This window comes from Amblyomma americanum, chromosome 8 (assembly GCF_052857255.1).
Source record: "Amblyomma americanum isolate KBUSLIRL-KWMA chromosome 8, ASM5285725v1, whole genome shotgun sequence".
In the NCBI taxonomy this organism is placed as follows: domain Eukaryota; kingdom Metazoa; phylum Arthropoda; class Arachnida; order Ixodida; family Ixodidae; genus Amblyomma; species Amblyomma americanum.
This window is the reverse complement of record NC_135504.1, coordinates 23,510,380-23,538,025: the sequence shown is the minus strand read 5'-3', so window position 1 is coordinate 23,538,025 and position 27,646 is coordinate 23,510,380. Positions and strand designations below refer to the sequence as shown.

Below are 27,646 nucleotides of genomic sequence, written 5' to 3'. Positions count from 1 at the left end.
CCGCGTTTTTATGGAGATGAAACGCAAGGCGTACCCGTGCGCTGTGCGATCTCGGCGCACGCTGAAGATCCCCAGTGGTCGAAATTCTTCCGAATCCCCGCAACTACCGCACCTCTTTCTATCTTTCCTCTTTCACCCCTTCTTCATCCCTCGATGGCTGTCTGTCTCGAGATGACTACAGGAATGGACGGACTGTGCACGCAAGTTTTGCCACTTCAGTAGGTGCTTTGGAACACATTCGTGGTACTCGTGGTTGCACGCAGTTAGCATGCCTTTGCAATGAGAATTAGGTGGGAGGAAAAAGTGCTACTATAAATTACATTTATTCAATGGATTCTGCATTTCTGGCCGCGCAGGCTGGCTCGCATCTACGCCCACGAGATCGTGTCGCAGAACATGTTGTCGACAAACACCACCTCGTCTGCGGCGTCGAAGGCCTTTGGAGCCCTTACACGCTGCCTGAACAGGAGCAATGAAAATTACTCTGCCACGCTCGCAACCTTCATGAGAGAGCGAGGCCTAACGTGGCCGATTTCCCGCCAGGTCAGGTTCTTTGACGTCTTGGACGTGCTCCTGGACCTCAGCGTCAACTGGAAGATGTCTCCCTGGTTCGACGTCCGGCTCCGGTACCTGCATTCACGCAGCGATATCGACCGTGTCGTAATTGTCTTCGGCGAACCGGGGCATGTGACACTGTTGCGAATGGAACAGATCGCCGCTCTCGACAAGTCGGCTTACGCTAGTGCGGTCCGGGCCATCGTGCGGCTATTGTCATCAAGCGATAACGGAAGCAAAGTCGCAGAGAAAACTTCCGAAGGTTCATCGGAGATAGAACTTCTGCGACACGATGAAACGGCGCTTCGAGAGACCATCGTGTCCGCTTTGGGCGAAGATGAAGTCGACGATTCCCTCTTGACGCTGAAGGAGTCCGGCTCCGTGCTCCAGAACGTCTCCTTCGAGGAATGGAAGGCGCTCCTCGACAAGCACCTCGGCCCGAAGGCGGGCGGATTCGCCATCTCCCCCGATACGACAGTCCTGCTGCTCTGCAAATCGCTGTTCGCCAGGCTCTCAGCAGTCATGAGCACGATCCCGGTCGGCAGGCTCCTCGACGCCCTGGGCTGGACGTTCGCCTACTCGTACGCCTGGATCGGGAACCCGCTTCTGGATGGCCTCCCTCCGACTGAAGTCAGAGGCCCCGAGGGCGACGACATCGTCGGTCCGTTCACCCGCGTCCTGTGCTTCGCGGCGGTCTTGGAATCTTTCGGCATCGCGCCGGCGGCACCGTTCTTCGTACGAAAATTCCCCGCCACAGAACGCGACAAAGTCGCTGTGGTGCTGAACGCCACGGCCCTCACCTTGGTCGCCGCCATAGAAACCTCACGCAGCATCTCGAACGTCACGAAGGCCAAAGCGCGCGCCAAGATACTCTCGCACACGCGCCAGACGCTGTGGCCTGCGCAGCCGTTCCTAAGCCTCGACGCCCTTGACTCTCTGTATGCCCGGTTTCCATCCGCGGATGCCAAGAACTTCTACAAGTCTTGGCTGGAGTCCCGCAAGGCCCAAAGAGCGGCACTGTCGGAGCGCTCCTACGGCACCCTCATGACGGCCAAGCTGCGGTGGTACGCAGAGAAAATTCTCTACGTGTACTCCCTCAATCGCATCGCCCTCGGCCTGGCCGCCGTCTTCCCGCCATCCTACCACCTGCAGGGCTCCGCAGTCATGACCTACGCGAGCCTGGGCTTCCAGTTTGCCCGCAAGCTGATTAGCACCATCGACCTGCGTGGACGGTTTCTAGACTACGACGGAAACAGCACGGGAAAGGAATGGTGGGAGCGGAAACGGAACTGCAGGCTCGACAAGGCCCGTACGCTGAAGGGGAGGAGGGCGATCACAGACCTTCTCGCCCTTGACGTGGCACTGGCGACCATGGAGAAAGTGTCGGCCAGCGACCAATCACAGCTGAGGCTCAAGCTGCTGGAGAATCAGACGCCCGAACAAACGTTCTACGTCAGCTACTGCAACCGCTTTTGTGGAAAGCACAATGCCCGGGACATGTGCGACCTTGCCATGAACGGATCGCAGTTCAAGGTCGCATTCGACTGTCCATGGCGCGTCGTAAACCGAGGCTGCCTCCTGTTTTAGCCAGGCTTCGACTGGTGTATTTGCGGTATATACGGCCACGACAACCCCGTTGTGGCCATCTTTGCATACCCCATTTTCACAAGTTTTTCCGCCGCAAAGCACATTTTCTGCCAGCACGTACATAGATACCTATACTCCTTTTGCCTTTCATGATATGTGCAACGTTATCATTTCCCCTTTGCTTTCATTTTCTTGCTTTAGCAGCACTCTTCTGTACATTATTTCCGTGAATGCGTCAACAGTTTAGTGTTAAAAGCTGCACAGGACGTATATAGACCTGCAGCAAACTACCGAATGATTGGGTATTCGAATTTTGCAGCGAACACTCGACTAATCTTCGGACAGTGTTATTTTAACGCAGGCTGTATTGCAGTGTGTCATGCTCTGCCAATTTTCGACTTAACGTCATCTTCCCACCGACTTGGAACACTGCATGCCATAAAAAAGGTGAAATTGCTGAATGTGCCTGCGTTCACGCTTTAAAACAGAAGCAGAGCCTTGGGGCTTTGTTGATGCCTATGTTTATACAGTGAGGAAGCACCAGTTAAGTGCCAATATAGTTAATTATGCGTGTTCTGTGTAACTGCGTTTTTGTAACTGAAATCACCCAAGGATGAATGCGACAGCTTCAGAGAACTTCACACTCTGGCACTGGCACAAGGATCTAAAAAAAAAATGTTAGGTAGCAGGACATTTCCTGCTAAAGTAGGTTTATCTAAAGGTACCTGAACAAAGTTTGAATTACTAAGTTCAGTACAGAATGTTTCTGAAAACATCGAATCAACACTGCAGCCAGCGTTAGCCATGATCAACTTACTATATATTGCCATGGTGAGCACTGAGAGAAGACATACTTTGCTGATGCCTTAGACTAGCATTCACAAATAAAGCTTGGTTGTGGTTTTAAAGATTGCCCCATTGTTTTATTGTTTTAGTCCATTCTGCAAATAACGAAAAGCTCCAAACAAGAGATCCTACCTTCTGTTCTCTGTTTTCAGCTGTTCAAGACCACATTTCTGCATTTTCTAGTAGCCTCTTTCAAAGGCCATGCACCCCTGTTTTTCAAGTGAAAATGTAATGTGATTCAATTCAACATGCACACAAATGGTCCAATTGCCATGAGCGCCACTCTTCCTAGCTATGCTACAGACGTTACCTGAACCATGATGGGGGAAGCCAACGGTGTCCTGGACTGAGGGCAATGACCAGACCAGGCGTCAAACCCTTGAGACTACTAGTTTTTCATCATCATCATTACCTGAACCACCCACCTGACCAGCCACTGTCTTCCACTACAACAAGTCAATAGGACAGGAAGGGGAAGATTTAAGTGGGAGTTGGAACACCAATGCCTCCTATATTTTTTCAATGCCAGCCGCATCACTCACTTTGCAATGGAAACCTTTCAGACGCCTCAGTTCATTCGGTTGCCTCAGCGCGGTGCCAGCCAGATTGAGCGTCTCTAGGATCAGTTGACTGTACCAATATTTGAACCCGCATGCAGCCTCAGTTCATCTGCGTTCCATCATAGGGCGCCACCAAGACTGTACTCTGCTTCACTGCCATGCAGCAGGCGCGAAGGCTAGCTGATTAGAGGGTAGGAAAAAGAGGACAGGAGAGCGTCTTGATGGGTGCTATCATTCGCTTCTAGCTGGCACTAAAAGAAAAAAGAAGGCCCTGGTTATACATGGGAAAACCATGCTGAACCTTTCTTTTTCAATTACCAAAATTCCAAAAAATATGCGGTCCAAATGAGGCCAATCTCCCTCAAAGAATTGGCCCATAAATGTGCTTCCAGCATATCCAGTCACCATAATTTATTTGGTACAAAGATGTATAAAAGCCTTCAAGTATAAAACAACAGTATTTACAACTGCAGATGTTTTCTTTACACTGCAAGATCAACAATTGAGAACAGCAATAAGCTAAGAACTTAGCCAGAAGCTAACACAACCTCAGTGTGTCCATTCAAAAAAACCCTGCAATAACAGCATCATATGAAAGAATACTTGTGCACAACTTTCGTTATAGATAAAAACCAGTTCCACACCATAAGCAACTACAAAAATTGCATAACAGAAGACACAAATAACTCTGATTCCAAGCACCTGCAAAGCGACCAATGAGATATTAAGAACATTAGCCTTTATATGCCAACCGAAAACAAATTCCATTCATGTGCAATATTTACATATGGGTAACTACTCTGTGCTAAAATAAAAAGGCACTTTTAAGCGCATGACATTAAGAGGCCTTGAAACAGTAAAAAAGCAATATGATATAGCAAACTGGCATTGTGCCTGACTTTTCTGAGCTTCACAAATGTAAAACTAATGTGCTCACCATTTCTTAATCCTTAGAGATAGAAAAATTTACTAAAAATTTTTTTCCTTTTTCAATAGATGCCCAAAGCCATCATTTGTCTTCTCATTCATGGCAGTACTCTATCATGGCCTCTTCAGCCAGCGACATGCATGCAGTTTTAGGATTTTTGCGGCTTGCAAAACCAAAGCGTTAACTAAAACACGCATTTTCACATACACCATATCACAGTCATCTGCCCTGCAGTTTAAATTCAGCCACATTGCTTGAAAGGAATGCAGAACCATAACACTAGAAAGCAGACAGAATGTGTTGTAAGGCTAAAAAACATTTAGGACATTCTCCATCCATCATCAAAACTAAGCACTAACAGCACTTACACAACAAATGTCAGAAGCCACTTCAGTATACTGCGATCAACTAATCTTCATCTCAAGCCTCACTTCATCACAGAGCACAGAAAATGAACACGAACAGAAGGAAGACACAACAAAGCGTCCTCTTCAACTAGCTTACTACAGCCGGTGTCTTTATTCGATTCATGTTAATTTTTTTGTGCACTGTGGTCAAGTGAAGCATGTGCAACCAATTAATTAGCCCAGCAACTAGTCTTGAGCAAATCCATCTCAAGGCATGATAAGCAACCAGTGCCTGGAGGCCAGTGGCCATGTAGCCAGGTCCCCACAAGCACACCATATTGTGTTCATTGCTGGGAACACGAACGTGTCACACTGTGACAGGTGCCATGCCATCCTCGGACTGGGATAATATGGATTCTGAAACCGATTCCACTCCATTTTTAAGTTTCCCACCCTTTGAAACTGGTGGCAAAGGATGCAGCACCCTGCGTTCACTCTCTGACATTGGTTCCAGCGCCGAGATCATGGTGCGTGGCTCTACCATGGTGCGAGATCATGGCGCGTGACCAATGAGAAAAGGTGGGAAATAGAAAAGCAGAATGAAATTGGTTAAATAATTATAACATACCATCCCCAATTTCTAACAGAATGAGCAGTGGGTAGAGAATGCGCATTCCTGAAGAGCATATTAACTGCAAAACACTGCAAAACACAGCAACCAAAGCTGAAGCAAGGTGTTCAGAATTGCGCACAGAGCTTTAAGTTCACAGAGAAAACGACTGTGCGAGTTTGTGAAAGCGATCAATACGAGTACCCCTGACACCCTGGGGGATTCCTACGTAGGGCAAAACACGGTGATATTGAACATACTTTGGCACTGAGCAGATCAAGTCAGGTGCTGTGCTCCCAGGGACCAAGATGAGCTCTTTTTCGGCTATTATGCCGTGGACGAGGGTCGTTGGCGCGCCACTTCGGTAATCCTGGCCAAGAGGAACTGCTTGTCCTTGCCCTCAAGAACAAGTTTGTCCTTCAGGACCTTTTCCATGTGAGCATGTGCAGCCGCCACAGAGTAGTAGTAGTATATGCTGATCCTGAAACATGAAGGAATTCATATCATGCAGTACACATCAGCTCACTTGCAGTCTTTAATTCTTCTCGCACATAAATTTCTTAAGAGTGCAAGTGAAGTCGGTGTTTCACGTCGTCTAGAAACCTCTGAGCAGCCAACAGAAACTCAGCGCTCCACTCTTCCTGTGTGACAAAGTCTGCATCAAGAGTGAAAACTTATGCGGCTTGGATCCCGCTTTTGACAGCATGTTGCATGAAATGGCAGTCTCACAACCTGCATCAATGTGTGCGCATCCTGAGCTGCTTACTCGCAATGATAACAGGTATTTAGAGAGACATACAAATAAAGTTAGTGTCTTTCTCTGCATAAGAAAAGCCCCAGTATAAATGCCAGGGACACAGCCAGAAAGAAGCCAAAGGTGTTTTGAAAGGAAACCACATAATTTAAGAAAGTTCTTTTAACCATTGTCAATGACCAGTGTTCACGGTGTCAAGTTACACATTCTACGGATGGACTAAAAGGATGGACTAAAAGCTTGGCCCAGTGGAAGTTTCACTCAAGCCATTACTCACGCCAGTACGACGACGACCGGCACTCCAAAGGCAACGCTGGTGAGGAAGTCTATGGCCTTGACCACATACCAGCCCCAGGCGCGGTTCCTCCACGAATGAATCAACTCGGGCACCACTTGCCACGTGAACAGGTACTGCTGGAAGGGTCCGCACGATAGCGACGGCTGAATCCTGCATGGGCAGAAAGGAGAAGTGGGCCAAAGAGTGTTTTACCATCGCATTCCAGAAGTGGCAAATGTCAGCAAATGTCCGTTTCTTAAAGAAACCATGAAATCATATTTACTACAGTTAGAAAAGCACAGAAGCAATCAGTATTCAGTCACTCATCACTGCACTGAAAGAAGTTTTAAGCGAGTTCATGAACACCAAAGATATCAGCAATTAGAAATGATGCTCCTCCTCCTCCTCTGCCCCCCTAAACTCATACCTCAACTCAACCTCATACTCAACTCGTAGGTCTGGACTGCACCCTGCCATGCCCCAGTCTGCCCACATCAATTGGGCATGGTCAAAGAAATATCCTCAGAATGCCCACTCTACTTCATCAAGGTGGACAGGCCAAGAACGTGTGGTGAGGTGTCGCCCTAACTGTTTGTGAGCAGCAATTTTTTAAAATTACTTGCCAATTATGAGGTCCAGCAGAGGTTTTAAATTTTACTCGAATATTCACCAAGACCACCTCCACAGATCTGTTGCTTCAAAATATGACCATCAAAATAATTTCAGGGGCCCTTTAAAGCACACTGAGGAAAACTCCATCCAATTTCTGTTAGAAAAACTGACTCTGTGGTTCTTTCTGGCTGTGCTGGTGTTTTTCCAGCAGCAAGAGACAAATTTCTTGTGCAGAAAATTGGATTTAAATACATTCCTGCCACTCAATTAAAATTTGCAATAACAAGACCGAAAACGACTCCATTTTTAAGTCGTTGCATAGACTAGCCCCTGAGATGCACATGCAAAACACTTGACATGGTTTATGCAAAACACGTACAGGCGCTAAAAGACGAAGACAAGCACACTCAAGACAAGACAGGCGCCACTTTTAGAAAAAAAAAAAAAATGGCGCCTGTCCTGTCTTGAGTGTGCTTGTCTTCGTCTTTTAGCGCCTGTACGCGTTTTGCGTAAACCATGTCAAGCTACAACCAACTAGCTCAAATGAAAGTCTTGCTGCAAAACACTGCCTTCACACACAGCAGCTTGCTAGCGGAGCTGGCTGGCGGTGGTGGTAACACCTGCACTTTATTTTGAATGCAGGAATTCTTGTTCCCTGTTTTAGAGCGCAGCTCTTAGACACCAGTTCCCCGGTTGAGTAGCGCACCTCGGCGCAACCGAGTGTGGAGCGCAGTAAACGATGAAAGAGAATGCACAAGGAGGAAAGTGGCAGAAGAGGGTACGGCAGTACTAGAATGAAGGTAGGCTGCACAGCGGCGACATGCCGTAAAAAAGAAGGAAAAGGTTGTTCTGGACAACACTCGAAGGCGTGGCCTCCCATCAGCACGTCTCAGCTCACTGCCCTGGTCCTCCTCTCCCCACGGTGTAGGCGAAGCAGAGCGCAGACAGACGGTTCGAGATACATGAAGCACTCTCGAGAAGTCAGGGGGAGGGAGTCGCAGCTTGACGTGAGCTGCGGCGCCTACTCCCTTTCTCAGCGCCGCCACTCGCTGTCAGCCAAAACCCAACCCAGAGCCGGCTTGTTTGTTCGGCACAGCGCGCTCCGTATGCAGTCACCTATGGTTCAAGTACGGCAGCAGCTGCGCTCAAAAATCGCATTACCAAGAATTGTAATCGTTGGTTGATTTTTTCCTAACAGTTAGTTTACAACACTGTCAATTTCAGCCAGGCCAACTACGCATGGATTTATATTATCGCCTACAATAACGATGTTGTGAAGGCAGACATTCACGACATCCATGGTAAATTGTTGTAACACCAGGCAGCAGCAGTCTTCGGAAACTTCCAGCACTTGCACACAGGCAGTACGTGCCCTTTAAACAATAGTTATGGGTTATGGGGGCTTAACGTCCCAAAGCGACTCAGACTATGAGGGACGCCGTAGTGAAGGGCTCTGGAAACTTGGACCACCTGGGGTTCTTTAACATGCACTGACATCGCACAGTACACAGCCTTTAAACAAGAATCGTGACAGCACTAGATCGCACGACATGTTTTTTTTTAAATACGTTTCATATCAAAAGATAATGGTTACAAGAATACAGAAACCATTTTTGCTTGCGTGGTTTATTCTTCCAAACGATGCATTAGACATTAGCATGTGTGAGGGCACATGTAGGAACACTTCCCTACGAATGCTAAGTAATTTATAATTGATTTTCTTCTTGACAGCGCTTCAGTTTCAGTTTGAACAACCGAACGATGGCTGTGACATGTAAGAAGTATTCAGGTCACATGAGCAATAACAAAAAATTGGAGGACGCTTAAGCTTCGCCTTTAAGAGTGGAACGCGACAGCGTGTTGCAGCGCTGCCAGGGAGTCCACGGAACGCCAACGACCGTTCGGCGCGACGCCTTGCCCGTTAGACAAATCGCTCTGCTATGTACGGTGAAACGGATGCGCAGAGTGGCAAACCACGCAGAAGCGCTGCCAGGCACCTTGCCGAAATGCGCGGGACTTAAGTTGCAGTCATAGTTCGTCGGCACATCGTTCTCGACAAACCCGGTGCCACGAACGCCAGCATAGCTTCCGCGCCGAACGAACGGGCAGCAAGCCGCAAGCTTCGTGGTGAACGTGCTTTGAATGTGCACTGCGTTGTTCGCCGCTCACCGCGTGATTCCTGCGTTCCCGCACGGCCCCACTGCGCCCGAACAAGACGAGTGGGAGGCGCTGCAGTCGCGCGCCATTTGTTGGGGCATTGGTGTACATTGCGAGGAGGAGGGAATTTTCGCACACGGCCGACGCTGACGACACTGGCTTTTCTGCGACACGGGGCCCTTAACGCTGTCGCGTTAGAATGCTATATAATCACTGATATATAATCACTGCAACACTTCAACCTGCCTGCTTCAAGATCTAGAATGAAAATTAACTACGTATCAGCCTTTATATTGCAGTTCTTTCATGCCTCACGTGACCTAAGCACTCTTTACACGTCACAGCCATCTTTCAATGGATGAAAGCAAAACAGCGTGAGAGAATAAATTTTGTATTATATTACTTAGCGATTGAAGGCGAATACCACTTGGTGATTCATGTATTCTAATGAGTTAGGCATCATAACAGACAAGGCAGCAAAAGATGCATGCACAAAAGTTGCCACAGTTTTCAGAGCACACGAAGCACAAAAAAATGCAAACAAAGGGCTACTCACTCTACCAGAGCATAGGCAAATGGTATCACAGCAAGGAACAGAGCCAACAGCAGGACGATCACAAAGAAGGTGTTCGATCGAGACGCACGATACGGTGTCTGAGATGGGGCACTGTTGTTCATCAACGTAAACTGCAACAAAGAAAAACAATTTTGGCTCACGTGACTGCAGCATTTTTATCAGCCAAGCTTAGCCCAAAGCGCAACCATGCGGTTGACTTTTGCTGATAGCACAGTGATACTTCCAAAAATCATTATAAAGGGCACACCTTCAAGCTCCAGTGACATGAACATTACTTACAACCTGAGAATTTTTTACTGTCACAATGCACACTCACACTCCAAAATTTCAATTTTTGGATTAAAACAGATGCCAGCGAGATTCTGCGGAGTCCGAAAGTTCGATTTTTTTCAACCTAACAGAGACACAAGCAAGCATCGACTGCCAGAGCCAGCCGAAGTTTCCACCACTGTGGGAAGCGACATATTGAATTCATTCACAGCGGCAAATGCCCTTCAACCTTCAAACCAATGGTGTCGACAGATTTTCACGGCATCACGTTTCATCCCCTTGCATTTCTTAGTGTGATAGCACAGGGTATGGTAGGTCCACAGATATTAACCGGATTAATCATGATAATCGGTTGGCACCACTGGCTGAAGAGCCTCCTTTGAGGAGGAGTTACTCCTGTGTTCTTGAGTTGTACCTGTTATAGAGGAACAATACAAATAAATCATTGGATTCCTTATTATGTAACAGCCCAGTTCCTCGAGCATAAAGTGCACTAACTGCAGCATCTGTTCACCCCTACATAACGTAATTGATCAACAAGAACAAAAAAGAAAATTCAGCCCTGCAGCAAAAATAATGGTTTGTGATTCATAACCAGCCCAAGTTTTCTGTCCCATAGGCAACTCAGATTAGCGGGAACAGAGCTCATTTTTCAGACTTGAGTCTGCACAACAGCCTGCCCCCATTTTAACGAAAAGTTCACCTTGTGCAAACCTTTTTCAAAAATTGAAATGAAGAAACAACACAAGATATTTGTAGAGCTAAGCTTACCGGCTCAGCACATTAAGCAGCAAACGCTGTTATATCTTTCATTTAGCTATTTATCCCTGCGTTTGGCCATGAAATCTACATCGTCAACCATAAGAGAAAGCTTAACCATGCCAATGTGACTCAGCAAAGTCTCATATGGCCATCCACCGCCGTTCTCCCATCTGCCATGGTTGGCAGGTGGTGGCCGCTGAATTAAATTAAATTTATGTATTAAGTTAAATTAAATCAACTTACTAAGTAATTAAGGACTCACAGCTGATGCTGTAGGTTCCACGGCAGAATGCAAGGCTATATCGCTAAACCAAAGCCATAACAGCTTTCGCTGTAAAATATGTCATGCAAGATACTAGAAGGCATCATACTGGAAGGAATTTCAGCTTGCTACAGACCTTCTGCACATAAAAGATGATGAAGTACTTGATCATGGTGACAGCAGGTAAGAGGGGGCAGTAGAACGTCCCGAGCCTGATAACAAAAATAAGCATTACAATCTTCAGGTTTAGTAACTGCAAGGTAAAACTAGACAATGAAAAGATGGCAGGCAGCAAGCGAGGATTGCTTAAGCAATAGTCATCGAGAACTCATACTTGCCAGCAAAGTGTCTGTGAATAAACGAGATCGAGGACTCGGTTTGGAATGTTGAACTCCTGCTGGCCGATGATCTTGGCGAGTTTGCACTGGAAACGAGTGACAATGAGCCTGCCAAAGAGAGGAACAAAATGACATCACTACACAAAAACATACAAGAATAATTTATAGTAATTAAAATAGTTAGCAACTACAACTGCTAGCAGGTACCTAGCAAATTAAATGCATCCCCCAAAAATGTACTATATATACAATGAGACAAAATCTGCCATGAAACGTGAAAAATAAAGTAAAAAATTCAAAGGGCAATTACGATTCTTCTTAATGGGAAATTTGAGCGCAGCACTGTAGGTGTCTCCGTCTCTGTAAACTCATTGTTTTGCTTTGCTGGGTCGTCGGCACATCTGGAGACAATATTAGTTCAATAGCAGTATTAGTAGAAAGTGATGACGACGGTGCAATGCACATCATGAGAGTGTGCCCCAATTGCCTAGTGCTCTTGTGTAGTGGTCAGCAAAGCAGATCTGTTTGAAGCGCCACGGATTTGAGTCCCAGCTGCAGCAATGTTTATTTTTATTTATTTACTTATTAATGGTTCGGTTCGGTTACACCAACGACGCAGCCGAGGGCACATCTATTTTGAAAAATAAGTAATCATCATCATCAGCCTGACTACACCTACTGCAGGGCAAAGACCTCTCCTGTGACTCTTCAACTAATCCTGTCCTTTGCTAACTGCGACCACCGTATCCCTAAAAAAACTTCTTAATCTCTTTTGCCCACTTTAATTTCTGCAGTCCCCTGCTACACTTGCCTTCTCTTGGAATCCACTTTGTTACCCTTAAGGACAAGTGGTTATTGTGCCTTCACATTACATGCGCTGCCCAAGCCCATTTCTTCCTCTTCATTTCAATTAGGATGTCATTAACCCACATTGGTTCCCTCACCCACTCTGCCCGTTTCCGGTCTCTTAATGTTACACATCATTTTTCTTTCCATAACTCACTGCGTTGTCTTTAACTTAAGTAGCAGCATCTTCCATATCTAAGAACAGTGACATCAAAGACAATGGCCTAAGTGTCTGACAGCAATTGCACTAACTATCAAGCTTCGTACAATATGTTCTAGACAAAGATAAGCTTCACTACCTTTCTTGCTCAAGTGCAGGAAAAGCAAGATTCATATACTGTCAACATCAAATGAAATGCCAACAAGAAAATTGAAAGTGGAACAGCAAAAGACTTTAAGCGAGGTAAACCGAACACTAGCACATTTGGTATTCATTTCCAAGGAGCAAGGAGAGCAGTGTTGATAGACTCTGACTTTATTTGACATTTTATTTGACGCTGATAGTACACGCTAAGGTGAAATATAATGCACTAAGAGCAAATGAATACCACCAAATCACACATTGTACTTATGTGCAGTACAAGAGACACCTAAAGGCCAATCCATGCTCTAAACTTGACATACGCGTGTCTAACTTAGAAATAAATGCAATTCTCCCCTGCTTCAATCCAATGTTGGTCACCCGCACAGCAGATACACCTGGGCTAATTAATACAAACAAACGTCCACGTGCGATGGATAAACTCACTTTCGTGGGCACTCCACAACAAAGACTAGGGTCACTCCGACAATGAAGTCCAATATTGTGAGCTTGTAGATCTGCTGACCAACTGCTGTTTCCCAGCACTGAAAGGGAAAAAATGCACAATACATTACCTAACCTTCCCAAGCTCTTCACAATACAAACAGCAAGAAGAAATTTCTGCTTCTGCGTCATGAGATCCTGAGGATCTCAGGGTCCCAACAGCTGCTGAGTTCCAACCACAAGCAAATTATGTGACTCTATTGCGAAGGTCGACCCTGGATAGTATATTAAACCTGGATATATCAAATTATTGTGCAATCAAACAGTCAGAACATACCATTCAAAATTCTATGCAGAAGTATAGCACTACTGTTCGTGTTTATCAAACTCGCATAAAGTGGAAACACAGAATATACCCGTCAAAATCCTATGCCAAAATTAGCACTACTGATTATGTTTATCATCATAAAGTGAAACAATCGATGTATCGAACAGCGCTCCATGCTCTGCAAGTAGCACTTCACCTAAACGTGCTCTCTGATCACTTTTAGTGTATGTTGACAGGTCAGCTGCACGGCCTAGGGCATCTGCTGACAGCACTAACAATGTGAAACCACATGACAAGGTGAACGTGGAGCATTCTTGAGGGCGGCCTTTGTTCTTAATAATAATAATTGGTTTTTGGGGAAAGGAAATGGCGCAGTATCTGTCTCAGATATCAGCAGACACCTAACTGCGCGTGCGCCCTAAGGGAAGGGATAAAGGAGGGAGTGGAAGAAGAAAGGAAGAAAGAGGTGCCATAGTGGAGGGCTCCGGAATAATTTCGACCACCTGGGAATCTTTAACGTGCACTGACATCGCACAGCACACGGGCGCCTTAGCGTTTTTCCTCCATAAAAACGCAGCCGCCGCGGTCGGGTTCGAACCCGGGTACTCCGGATCAGTAGCTGAGCGCCCTAACCACTGAGCCACCGCGGCGGATGCCGCCTTTGTTCTCTTGTACTCACTTTTTATTCCACATCACTGTCATGTGGTGAAGCCAACCTAACTAGCTAAAGCCTAGCGGCAGCCCTCGCCTGGCACCCTTCACTCACTTTGTTGTTGAAGGTGTAGAAACAAACAGTAACTCAATTTTAATCAGTGATCATTTTACTCATAGTGCACTAGTAATGGAGTTAAATATCGTAACATACGCAAGGGCAGTTCCGAAGCACCGTCTGCTGCAGCTTCAATGTAAACAAGGTAAGGTATAGAAGCACCTTGTGAACAATGCTTTGCCAGCACGCAGGTGGAACGTCGCTTCAAGAAGGATGCCACTAGGGTAGGTGCAACGTGTTCCTGCTTCTCAGCCAAAGATAAGCTTATCTACTGCCATACTTTATAGATCGAATTGTCAATATATCGAACCATTCTGTGATCATCCTCGAATTTTATATATCCGAGTTTGCCTGTATATACAAATATTTTTATGTCAGCTTAAACTATAAAACCCTTTCTGATTAGGCATAGCTCTTTAATGCTAAAAATAATACAAGTGAGAACACTGGACTCTGCAGTAGAAATCCAGAGCGACAAAGAAAATTTTGACATGTTCGACATCAATGTTTGACAAAGCGGTGTGTTTGAGCACAGTTCATATGTGATTCAATGTCTAGTACAAAATACAACGTTCAACTGGGGCCACCCTGAAGTCAGTTCCTGAATAGTAAGCAATCGCAGGAAAGCAGCAAAAACAGCAGACGAGAAAGAGACGTCGCCTGCCACAGGGCTCCCGTGTCACCTCGCTTAACATTTGCGTCATGTTTTGTGCTCTAACCTAGCACTATGATGCACCTTTATGTAGTTTCACTTTTTCTTTGCCACGTGTGTGCGGGAGTGGCATGCATTATAGCTACCACCTCTACAAAAGCTTCTTTGTAAAATGGCTCTTTTGTAGCTTCCTCTCAAGCACCTGCCCATCCCCCTTCTCAATCCGGAGAACCCTGAGGAACAAAGCTTACTATCCGGACGAAACACAACAGCCAAGCTAACACTAGCTATAATCAAATCTTCAGCCACAAAATCACCGTGGCGCAATCTAATTACTGCGTGAGCCGTTATATGGAGCAACGCCTCGAGCTGTCGCGTGGATGAAGCCCGTCCAAGGTCACCGGTCGAAGCAGCCAGGAGAGAAAGATGAGATAAGGAATGGAGGGCAACGGTGGGAGAAAAGTGGGATGGAGTAGGGGGAGAAGAAGAAGGTGACATCCAACTGAACAGCTCTGGAGAGCAAGAACACCACCCTTCTCAAACTCTAGAGGTGTGGACTGTCTCCAAACGCGCAGCACCAGCCAAGACACAATCACAACAGAAATAAAAATGGCTGCAGTTTTTCTGAAAGGCATAAGGTGGCACACACCATGGGCTTCCTGCAATCCCCTTCACCTTCCAGGCAGTTGTCCTCCCTGACTGGGGTACAGTTGATCTGCTTGTACAGAGACAGCAGCAGAACAAAGATGGATGTGAAGCGGAGGAACACAGTCCTGCGAGGCGCCACAGCAGCGTGCAAGGCCATGAGGTCACAGTGACACCTCTACAAATCATGTTTTGTAGCATGTGATTCTGCTCTGTCTACACCACAGAACCGCAGCTTCTTGTTAAAAAGCATCATCCAGCAGCACAAAAAGGAAACATCTCATGCGAACGAATAACTCCTTAGACGCAAGCCCATTCATTACTGCTACGGCATAGTGAATAAGCTCTTCGTTTTTGGACGTGGAAGACAGCATTTTAAATTCCCTTGCTGTAGTGAACCTTCTTGTTTTTTCGAGGGAGCATTGGAATGATTCCCTGCAAGAGTGGCCAATATAAGGCACGAATTTTAGTGCAAAAATGCCTGTGTGCTGCATGTTCAAAAAACAAATATGCCCTCTCAAAGCTTGCAAAGTAATGCATCCAACACCGTCACATAATCTGTTGGTGCTGCTAAAACGTTTCCAGCTTGGAAAACGTGCAACTCTTTCTCCCTTGTTCAACTGAGGTGTTTTTGCCAAGCACAATAACCAGTGCAAGCAACTTTTTTAAAGCTACATCTAAATCAGGGTGGAATATCTCACAATTACGACACGAGATGAACAGTAGTTCACAATTACAAGAAAAATAAAACTTCAGGTGGCTGCAATGCAAGCAAAAGTATCGTTTCCTGGGAGCTCGACAAAATGAATTACCGTAAAAACCGGACTATAGGTCGGACCGGAATATAGGTCGACCCCCTAACTAACCAATTCTAAAAATGAAAAAGATCTTTTTTCAATGGGAAAAGTACTGAAAGACATCCTTACTTTGAAACAAATGCGACTCGAGAGGTTGCACAATGGTGACAGTATTTAATTTCATTTAAATGCTGCTTGTATGTACACCCGGCAAATTTTTCAACAATATCGCGCACCAATCGGCCCGCGTGTTTGTTTCTGGCACAGGCAAGTATGGCGCCGTAGAGCAAAGCCCTCCTCTTCATGAATCGCCGCAACCAGGATGGCGAGCCTTTGAATTGCGCCCTCGTGAGTCTAGAGGCACGCGCGATCTCTGCCGCTTTCATGCGCATGCATTCGGCAGTCACAGGCAGCGATCTTGCTCGCAGCGCAACGTTTCCTTCCTATTCTCAATACACTACGGTCTGCCCACGAAATGATGTTTTCTTCTGGTTGCTGCAAGTTGTAATACGCAGCTTCTGCCTCCGCCAGTACTGAATGCTCTTTTCGGATACTCCAAATTCGCGCTGTGCGGCCAGGTTCCCGTGAGCTTCCTCGTACTCAATCATGTTTTTCTTGAAGGCGACGGTACATTGCCGTTAGCTTCCGCTTTGCATCTACTGAAACGCAAAATGGCGGCACTGCTGCTGATGGCGATGGTGATGGAGGCTGTTGACTTCAGCCACCCATTGTTGCAAGACTTCCGTATTTTTTCCGCCAATGACCGGTATATAAGACGGGGGTCGACTTTTCACCATGGTTTTTTGAAAAACAGTTCGACCTATATTCCGGTTTTTACGGTAGATGTTCTACACGGCAGAAAACATTGCATAGAGACAGAACAATAAAGAGATGACACACACAGCACATTCCCAAGCAAATAAGATGCAGTACAGCTACTAAAGCACAGACTTAATGATATGCGGCTGAAAAAATGCTGCAAATCTCTGCCTGCACACAGCACAATTATCAGACAAATGCTGAGGGGTACAGAGGGGAAGCTACCTCAGCAGGGTGAGCTTGACCTGGAAGGCCACTGAGTAGTTCTCGAGACGAATGAGCTTGGAGAAGAGCGCTGGCACCACAAGGTTGAGGCCCGTGATGACCAGTGAAGGCACAAACTGGATCACCAATGCCAGGGTCTCATGCGTGGTCTGGGCTTGAGATTGCCTCTGGAATGTCAGACAAACTCATTATGCAAATTGCAGCAATGAAAGCATTTAAAAAAGAGAATAAAAATGCCTCTACCACAGCGGTGGCCAAATGCTCATGCGTGGTCTGGGCTTGAGATTGCCTCTGGAATGTCAGACAAACTCATTATGCAAATTGCAGCAATGAAAGCATTTAAAAAAGAGAATAAAAATGCCTCTACCACAGCGGTGGCCAAATGGTGGAGCATCCGCCTCGCATGCGGGAGGTGTGGGGTTCGATACCCAGTGCCGCCGGGTACCCACCGGTGATACAGTGGGTACAAGCTTTCGCCTGGTCTGGTGCTCGGCTTATTTAGAGTGAAATGCTTGAGAAATGGGTCTTTGACCCCACCTTGAGAAGTAGAAAATACCTTGTGCCATGCCACTCTTTGGCCACGGATGCCCTTGTGCCATTAAAATTCATAATCATCAAAAATGCCTCTAGGCAGCATGAACTGTGATGTGCAGCACTCAGAGAAGGATCAAGCACTGACTGAACCAAGCTGTCAAAGCCAGACATAGTTTGAACCAGACCTCCTCACAGCCTGTCCTTCTCACAATGCAGGAACAAAATACAGTGCAATCTTGATGACACGAAGACAGTTGGTAAGAATTTCGGGATGATACAAACTCGTTAAATCCCCGAAAAAGGTGTATCATGTACAATATGCATAATTTCAGATGTTCCAAACACTCTCCCATGCTGTAACAGGTAATACAAGCATGTCAGCCGTGACTGCACCCTCAAATCCCCAAGTGTGGCCCCCACATCACCGACGTCATGATCGCCGTTAAACACTGTACATATCGGGAGTAGTAGTGAGCTATGCCCGCGCAGCCGCAAATAAATCCCCTCAAACAAATCTGCGTGAATGCATTTCCCATGCTTTTTCATAAGGATTTTGTTAATTTTAGATGATACAAAACTTCATGTGATACGAATATTTTTTGTGACCCTGTGAGATTCATGTCATCAAGATTCTACTGCAGTAAAGACAAAGTACAAAGATGCAACTGCAATTTTCATCGGTGCTACACCCAAGTCCGAAGCATCACATGTTTGCAAAGAGCAAGCCTAGCAGGCTAGTTCTCGCCCGAGTTTATGCCAGCACCAAAGCAGCGAAGTTCCTCTGTTAAACCTCTAACGGACACATTTCTTTTTTGAAAACGGTACTAAAACAGTCATTTACAGTCCGATACAACTCAAGAACGATGTGGCAGGTGCATCAACAAAGAGACCTTTCAGCCAATGGCATCGACTGATTTTCATGACACCATGGTTAATCCAATAAGGCCGTGGTTATTCCCTTTTCAACTGCCACTCCCTGCATCTTTGCGCTAGCAGGTTCAAAGTGTTTGGTCAAGGGGAAAGAAGGGGGGAATCGGTCAAGGAGGAGAATCGGTCGACGCCATTGGCTAGAGGGGCTCCTTTGAGGGGCATTTGCCACTTTGTTCTTGAGTTGTACCAAACTATAGTACCCGTGCTGCCATCTGCAGGCAAACCAAAAAAATTCTTTGGACAAGCCCTACTCCGCCTCACACCAGACACAAAGTGCTAAAGAACACAGGACAAGCTGGACTTGTCACGAGAGCCAGAAATGACAGCTGCCTTAGGACGAGCCTTGGCTTGTCCGAGTACACTACGGGATTAAAAATTTAATTCACCTTAGGGGCATTGCCATGAAGCCCCAGCAGAGAGGCTCACCTGGAATGAGAAGCTGGTTGCGTGGTAGACGGCGAAGAGGGAACCCCCGATAACGGCGAGCACCAACAGATTGACCAAGAGTCGCACAATAAACAGGCCAACTTTCTTGCGTCGAGACCAACTGGCAATTTCTGCTCTTCGCCTTTCTTCTGCTAGGTCACTCTGTTGGCAAAGCGATGACAGTGCAAATTCTTTAGCTAATATGTCACCTTACTATTTACGCTGCAGTACCAGTATTCTCAGCCACAAACGTGTTGATTGCCCCTCAAACACCAGTGAAGGAAACTGGACCAGGGGAGTGCATTTAGAAGTATAAAGACAACAAAGAATTAGCTTGTTTAACCAGGAGCCTCTACTCACTGGATTTACGTTATGACTATGTCATGTCCAACATCCTTGGACAAAAATTTTGAATACTGGAATACTGTAAGGTACTGTACTGCTATACTCTAAGGACCGTGATCATATCATTGAGATTCTACAGTGCCAAAACAACTGTTTTGTCCGCAAAACAGAAAATACAAAGTAGGAGAAAATGACAATAGGTGTCACCTTCAGCTCTTGTACAATGCTGACGTGCTTCAGTCGTGCCGTTCGCTCGTCAGTGATGCAAAAATCCCAGGATGCAAAGACCATGTTGCAGTACCGGTGGAGGTTCCCTTCCGACACCATTAGGGCTTCCCGAACACCAGCCGTAGTGCTGCACACAGTCAAGGCCAAAGCACCACCAGTGAGGAGACTCATAATGTGCACACATGAGAGTTATTAATGCGAAAGCATTATATTTCCGATTAGTCCACTGTCCGCCGTCTAAGGTACAAAATTTGGAGGATATCAGAACGCCCTTTGATGTAACACTAACTTGAAATTCGGTGCCGCGTCATCGTGGTTAACGCATCTAAGTATGACCACCATGCAATGCATGGACATATGGACCAAGATTTTTGCCCACCAGCGTCCGACCCATGGCAGTGCCTGCATCATCATTCTATGTCAACATGTGCAGAGTACTGTGCACACGGACTCCGGGTGGCAACACAGTGCAAACAAGCTATAAATGGGCCTCGAGCTGGCTTTGCATTGAGTGCCCATGGCAGCATAAAAAGCACGCAGAACACTAATCTGTTCATCTACCTTGTGCAGTTCTACATACAGTGCTTCCGCATTCTCACGTGCAACCAGTCCTAAGTGTCGCTGCTGAATTTTAAACTATTCCACATGACACGGGTAAGTGTTCCTTATGAGCACCGACAGTTATAATCCTGTTGACCCACAGTCATTCAAACATCACACACACACAGAACATCATCAGCTTATGTTCCGCTGCCCTTCTCTTCTTTAGTTTTCTACTTGTCTTCACTACACCTGCACTGTCACTTTTAGCTACTTAGTCATCTGCAGAGGTAAGATAGTTAAAGTCATCTTTCCAGCCACTTTTGGGCACAGCATGAGTACATTCAAAGCGAAAAACTCAAACAGAAACTCGGTTTATCCTTATCAGCCGCACCTTATGAGAGGTTCTGAGTGTTGTTCTGAAAGTCACTGATTATGTGGCCTCCCTCTGTGCACATAGTGAACTTGCTTCAAGGTGACCTCAGTTGAATGGAACTATCTGACAAGGAAGAAAACGTAACAACTGCTGTTTAGACACAATCTTGTTTAGACACACGAGCCGTTCATATAAAAGCAAACTTCACATGCAAGTGTTCCTCAGCAAAACTTGCTACTAGACTAGTTGGTTTTATATTAGTAATTCCATAGCAGCGTGGAGTGACAACACGAGTGCCCTTGTGTCGTTGTTTTACTTTGCATGGCCACCGAGCTACTGTTCGCCTGGAGTTCAGTAACAGCAAACTGTGGTGAACTTGCATGCAACATGTCCCTGGATGCAATCTGCTTGTTAAGCGCAACAACAGGCTGTTTTAGGAGCGTGAAATTTATGAAACAGTGGAATTTAGCAACAAAGGAGTTATTGTCGTAGATTAGCTTAAAACACACAATATCTCAATGGTTGACTGAAGCTGGCCTGTAGAATTTCTGAAAATGATTAGCCTGCAAAGTGGTGAATAAATATTTTCCAGTGCACTCTTCCTTAACTTCTATTGAACACTAGTGAACTGCATCATTCCTTGGATACTAAGAGAGCCCATCTTCTCACACATCCTTATATTCCATGCATTACTGTCACACTGAACTTCTGATTACTGAACTGAATCATAATTAATTACGCTAGGTCCCACTGTGTTTATCTCAAACAGAGCCTAGTGCAAAATTTTTTGTCACTACATAAGTAGTGCTTGTAATAATAAAAAATTATGGACGCCCTTTCATCTCATCTGTGCCAGGGGTGTGCAGAAGGGTGTGCAATACCGAATACACTCACGTAATGAACCTACTTTATTTCCAGAAAAGTGGACGTCAGTTTAGGGGGAGGGTTCATTACACGGCAAAAAAGAGTTTCAACAGATTCTTTTGGAAGGGTCCATATTTCATATCATACCTACGTCCGTCCTTCCGTCATCAACAAACGCACGCGGTCAGACGTGTTCGTGCCACTGGTGTGTTTAGCATCGTTCACTTTGACGCGATCCGGCAATTTTGCGGTAGCCGGCGGCGCCGGCCAATCGCGTCGAGATAGCGTGAGCGTGCTGAACACTAAGTCGCGTGCGAGGTTAAAAAAAATACACACAGGACAGGGACGAGTGCGTAATGCAAATGACTATGCCTTAGCTTACAGCACATAATGTCTTGGCGCTCTGCCAAGTTCGCAGAGGCGCCGCGCACTCCACCCCCCTCCCCTCACTCCTCTGGCAGGAGCTCTCCTCAAAAGATAAACAAACAAGTGGTGACATTATCGGTGACCGGAAGCATCTTGGCGCGCTACCAAGGTCTGTGTTGCGAACGGTGTGAAAACTGAGGAACCAGCTACAAAAAGCTAAAGGCTGAAAGAAAAAAAAGTAAATTCTGGCCGACAAAAGTGGGGGGCGGGTTCATTATGTGAACGGGTTAATTATGTGAGTATATACGGTAATCGGCCCTTCCAGTTGACGCAAGTGTGACTCACTATCTGATCATCAGCAGCAGGCAGAGCACAAAGCAGGCAACATTGGTCAGCACGTAGGCCAGGGGAAAGTTGTAACCCAGTCTGGTCCCAGCTATGTGGTCAACCGAGTTGAGGTAGCGGCCCGAGAACAGCGCCGTCAGTTCCATCCAGCCCTGTTCACGGGGCAAAAGGTATCAGTCACAAAGCAAGCAGCGCAGTCACACCAGCTTGTGTGTCTCTTGGATGGTACATCGACTAACTCTGTTTAGTCGATGTACTGTTTAGTTTGCAGTCAGCCCTTTAAATTAACGCCTACTCCATCCAATACTTTCTTCTGAATAAAATTTAATTCTATGGCTCCTGCGGCCCGGTGGGCACTGAAACTCCACTGGACGTCCCAAGGACGTCCAAGGGACGTCCAAGAGACTTCCAGTGCCCAATGGGCTATAGGTATGCTTACATTTGTCCAGAAGCAAAAGACACACTTTTTGTTGCTGAGAAAAACCATATTTAAAAATGTTTTTTTCCACACTGGATTCAAACTCATGACATAAAGGACTCCATGATCCCCATAGAAGAGGGCTCCGGATAATTGCGATCATCTGGGGTTCTTTAACGTGCACTCACATCGCATAGTACAGGGGCCTCTAGCATTTTGCCTCCATTGAAATTCGACCGCCGCGCCCGGGATTGAGCCCGCGTCTTTCGGGTCAGCAGCAGAGCACCATAATCACTGAGTTACCACGGCGGCTCGTTTTATCTAGCTTACGATACCTCAATTTTCAGTGAAAAATGGCATCTGTGCAATTAGAATGCAGGAGTCCATTGATACAGGCCAACTTCACCTTGCTGTAAGAGTCCCTTTAATTAAAAGATGTTTAAATAGGCCCCTTCAAGACAGCACCAGCAGCAATCGGCCTGATTCGGTCAGGAGCGGAAGTCGGCAACAAAGCGACCAGGCAAGAACTGAAGGGCAAAAGGGCCTCACCGTTCCCTGCAGAAAATCCTGCAGCAGCGAGATGCCGCCTTTTGTCTGGCTGGCCACTCGTTCGAAATACTCCTGGTAGCAGTGTTGCATCGTCGACAGCGTGCGGTTTTCAGCAGCCCACACATCATCCGCCAAACTGTCAGATGTCTTGGAAAGAGGAGACAACCAAGCATTACGAATCCATATTATGACCCACATTTGTATTCCGTAACTTCAGAAATTGAAAAATATTGAAATATATTCGATATGAAATGTTTATTTCACTTGTGTGAATTCGAACCACCTTTTCATTGGTGGAAATATTTTTCTGGATACCGAAATTTGAGCATTCCTGCAATGTAGGATACTAGGCAAATTCGCTACCTGTTACATGTGGTAAAGCTTCAAACAGTTGACATCAGCTTTATAATCATATTTCTCATCAGACGTGTTGGTTTCCTCATGGCAATGTGCAAAAATCATTTGTTTTTCTTGAAGAATCGCACTGCAGTTGACGGGGTCAAATCTGAAAAATGGCGTCCAGAGAAGACTGGCAGATATTTCTGAACACATGCAATGCACAAAGTTAAACACGAACAACACAGCCTCTGCACAGGAAAAGTTTAGAGCCTCTTGAAACTACACTAGTTGGCGCGAAACTTTTACAAAATAAACATTTAGAATTACTGCACAAAAAAATAAACGTCCTACATGTACGACCCTACGCATAAATAGGTTAAGGGGGGAATCAGGTCTTATAGTATTCATTTAGTATCATCGTCACAACAATTAAATTTTCTGGGAGCATGAGTTTTATTGTGCCAAATCCAAGTATACCAATTTGTTTTCATGTTCTTGTTCTTGTGCATTTATTTAATACGTTATGTAACTTTTTGACAGGAACTTTAAAGCAATTTTGCAGCAAGAAACTTCCTAAAATGCACAACGTTGTTTTCTGTGGCATCAAGGAATGCAATAACGGTAAAATTATCATCCTGCCTATCATAGAAGTTTAGTTATGGAGTTTTGAAGTTGCCACTCCATAAACAGGAACACATTTTGTATCACATTTCTAAAGTTCTAACTTCAGAACTATATAACTCAGTTTCATTGATAGGCAGGATGATAACTTTACCCTTACTAATTCCTTGATGTTAAAATACAAACCAATGGCCTGCATTTCAGCGCGTTGCTTTCCGCAAAATTTCTTAAAAGCTTACGGCAAAAAACTATACAACACAATACATAAGTACACAAGCGCTAGTTTTACAAGAAATTAAATGGTATATTAGGAATTGGCACACAAAAAAACTATGCAAAAGCACTGAAGTTTGGGCCAGTTGGTAATGATCCATCTTGAGAAAACGAAGCAGCACGAAAAAACGGGGACGAAAAAAACACACATACAACAGGACGAATGCTTCGTCCTGTCGTATGTGTGTCTTTTTCGTCCTCGTTTTTTCGTGCTGCTTCGTTTTCTCAAGACACAAAAAAAGCTTTCAGAATTGTGACTTCATTAATAAAATTTTTTTTCTAAGACCAGTCTTGCCACTTAAGGCGGCAATCTTTGTTCTTAGTAAAAATCGATTGTTTTTATTAATGACTATTTATGTCGCTTTTTATTTGCAATGAAAGACACATTTATTCCTGAGAAAATGTAATTTAAAAAATGAAACATTTTTTTTTTCCTTTTTTCGCCGCTCGGAAAAAACTCTTGATGTCAATTATGAGGATCACTCTGTGATCACTGCTTGCAAATGAATGACAGTGTGGCTTAGCATGAGAGATCTAGGTGAAAAAGCAACAGAACTGACGTCCCCAAAGTTTTCCTGTGAAAACAGCTGGTGGTAGTGATACCTATATTTATATTTCTGGCCCTTTTTGTATCTTATAAAATCTCCATTTCCAGTGAAAGTAGCTTCTTTTTAATTGGAACGTAGCAACCTATTGATTCCCTTTAATGATAAACTTGAAGTGACTTATCAGCACAAGAGATGAACTGGACACATGAGGAAGCGTAAAGACAAAGTTTGTTGATATGGCACTGATATGGTCACTTCCATATGATCCTAATGTGGCGACTTCTGCTGATAAGGCTCTCTGAACATGCACAAAAAATGGCCCACACACGAAACCAATTTCAGCTCAAAAGAAAGTCAGAGCTACTTCCTGCCTTCGTGTTTCTTCACTGGTTCCGTGCATTTTTGCACTGTCAAGTTTCGTTAATCATGAACTATCAGAACAAATGAAGGCTTTGATAACAATTCAGTTAGCACAACCTGTTCAACTAGCACACATAAGCACAATTTATGACTGGTTGCTAAAACTAACAAGAATACAATGAATTAACTGGCTGCTAAAACTAACAACAGTACTGTGAATTAAGTTTGACCTTCCAGAGAAGCCCTTATTTCTAGGGGGTATGCGAATATTCGAAAATTTCGAATAGTAAATTAAATATCCTCCTATACGATTATTCGAAGGAATGAAATAATACATGTTCAACGTTATTAGAAAAGAATCAAATATGTCTTCAAGTTTTCAAATAATTAGTGCAAAGTTCCAGTAAGGCCGGCTGTATTTTTCTTCCACAACTATTCCAAACACAGGGACCATACATGCTGCATTTCATGCTTTCATGATCGTTATAGGCACGATGAAGGGTTCAGCGCCGTGGTGCGGCTCATTCATGTGGCGGTATTCATAATCCTCATACATGGCCTCAAATATTGGATGACGTGGCCGGGCCCAGGCAGGTTCAGCAAACCCAGCCTTTATGCCTGCCCTCAGAGTCCACGCTCAAACTTAGCTCTCACCTATCTCGTGCACTGAGATAAGGTGCTTATTATCTTTCGTTATCAACAGCAAAAGGTACTTTTCCTATGAGCATAACATAACAGTGATAAAGTTAATACACTAACTTCATGTTGCGACCCCCAAAACAGAGACTAGTGTTGAGTCTTTTAACAGATACAGCTATAACTGCAAAAGCAGCACTTCGCTTTCACACAAGTAGCAAATATTCGTAAAATATTCTATTCGTATTTGATTCGATTCTCTCGATATTCAATTCATATCTGATTCGGTTTTTAGCTAAACTTTTGTATTCGATTCAGTAGCAAAGCTACAGCATTCGTATTCGATTCTGTTGGGAAAAAGGAATATTCGCACACCCCTACTTATTTCATATTCACGTAAGGTGACCAGAGTAAGAATACAACACTGCAGACAAACGTCTCACTCACCGAGGGCAGGCTGGGTGCAGACAGACCCACTGCTGAGAACACCAACGCTGAGGTCTTGGCGAGGGCACTGGGACTGCGACAAGGTCATGGTTAGGAAGGCACAACAGCTGACCAGCTGGTTTAACTGATCAGCATTAAATAAGGGGCTACAGACACCAAAATTTAGTTGTATGTTTTCTTCTTTCAAATGACACATTAGACATTGTTATTCACCTACGACTGCTAAATAACTTATAACTAAATTCCTTCGAGCCACACGCAGCCATGCCAGCTGGAGTTGAGCCGGGTTCTCTCATGCTGTTCCGGTTTCAGTTTCATCGACCAAACGATGGCTGAGACATCTAGTTGGCCTGTAGGTCATATGAGGCATAAAAGAAACTTCAATATAAACACTGATATGTAGTTTTAATTCACTACAACACTTAAACCAGACTGCTTCAAGAGCTGGAATGACAACAAACAAAGTATCAGCAGTTATGTGGCTTTAAGACCAACTACACATCACAGCCATCGTTCAGTGTATGAAACCGAAACCGAAACAGCGTCAAGAAGAAATTCAATTATATATTATTTAGCGGCGGTAGGCAAATATCACAGGTTGATCCACGTACATTAATGTCTAATGCATCATTTTAAAAAGAAAACACACACCAGCAAGTAAAAAGAAACTGAAGCAACAAACAGACATCATCATCATCAGCAGCAGTAACAGCAACAGCAGCAGCCTGACTACACCCACTGCACGGCAAAGGCCTCTCCCATATATCTCTCCAATTAACCCTGTTTTGTGTCAGTTGTGGCCACCCTGTCCTTACCTCTAAAATGTAAATTTCGCTCTCATACCAACGAAGGAACTGCAAATTAGTGTTAGTTACCACTGCAATAATAAAAAACGATGACTGTTATGAAAAAATCACTCATATAATTTCCCTCATTATTAACCATTCAAACTCCGGTTACGACATATATTTCAGAGAAATCTTCTAGATGTAGAACATTTCTAACGATAAATTAATTAGATCTGACATTTAACTGACCATCACCACACATGGCCTGTCGAAAAATTTGTTACTTTCATTTTCTTTCTGAATAGATATCTGCAGTGAAAGCAATTTGCACAACTCATCCAGGGCTTCTAACCCAGGACTGCCGCTCGGGGGAGGATTTGTGTTGAACACTCAGAAGTGGGGGAGGTCAGTCCCACATACACAAAGCAACTGAAAAGCAACAGTC

The 27,646-nt window shown here is 45.0% G+C and overlaps 1 protein-coding gene across 4 annotated transcripts in view; it reads right to left on the bottom strand.

The window, feature by feature from the left end:
* Window positions 1-3,944: 3,944 nt before the first annotated feature.
* Window positions 3,945-27,646, bottom strand: part of LOC144101114 (transmembrane channel-like protein 7) — a 48,620-nt gene continuing 24,918 nt past the window's right edge. For all 4 annotated transcript variants that reach the window (XM_077634147.1, XM_077634146.1, XM_077634148.1 and 1 more), the window contains 13 exons: window positions 26,414-26,486; window positions 23,190-23,336; window positions 22,223-22,374; window positions 19,711-19,858; window positions 19,159-19,320; window positions 17,269-17,435; window positions 15,432-15,555; window positions 13,037-13,134; window positions 11,443-11,550; window positions 11,241-11,316; window positions 9,790-9,920; window positions 6,465-6,635; window positions 3,945-5,914 (listed from right to left, as the gene is read on the bottom strand). In XM_077634147.1, the coding sequence (XP_077490273.1) occupies window positions 5,761-5,914; window positions 6,465-6,635; window positions 9,790-9,920; window positions 11,241-11,316; window positions 11,443-11,550; window positions 13,037-13,134; window positions 15,432-15,555; window positions 17,269-17,435; window positions 19,159-19,320; window positions 19,711-19,858; window positions 22,223-22,374; window positions 23,190-23,336; window positions 26,414-26,486 (1,711 nt within the window). In that variant the 3' untranslated portion in view covers window positions 3,945-5,760. The remainder of the gene's footprint in view (window positions 5,915-6,464; window positions 6,636-9,789; window positions 9,921-11,240; window positions 11,317-11,442; window positions 11,551-13,036; window positions 13,135-15,431; window positions 15,556-17,268; window positions 17,436-19,158; window positions 19,321-19,710; window positions 19,859-22,222; window positions 22,375-23,189; window positions 23,337-26,413; window positions 26,487-27,646) is intronic.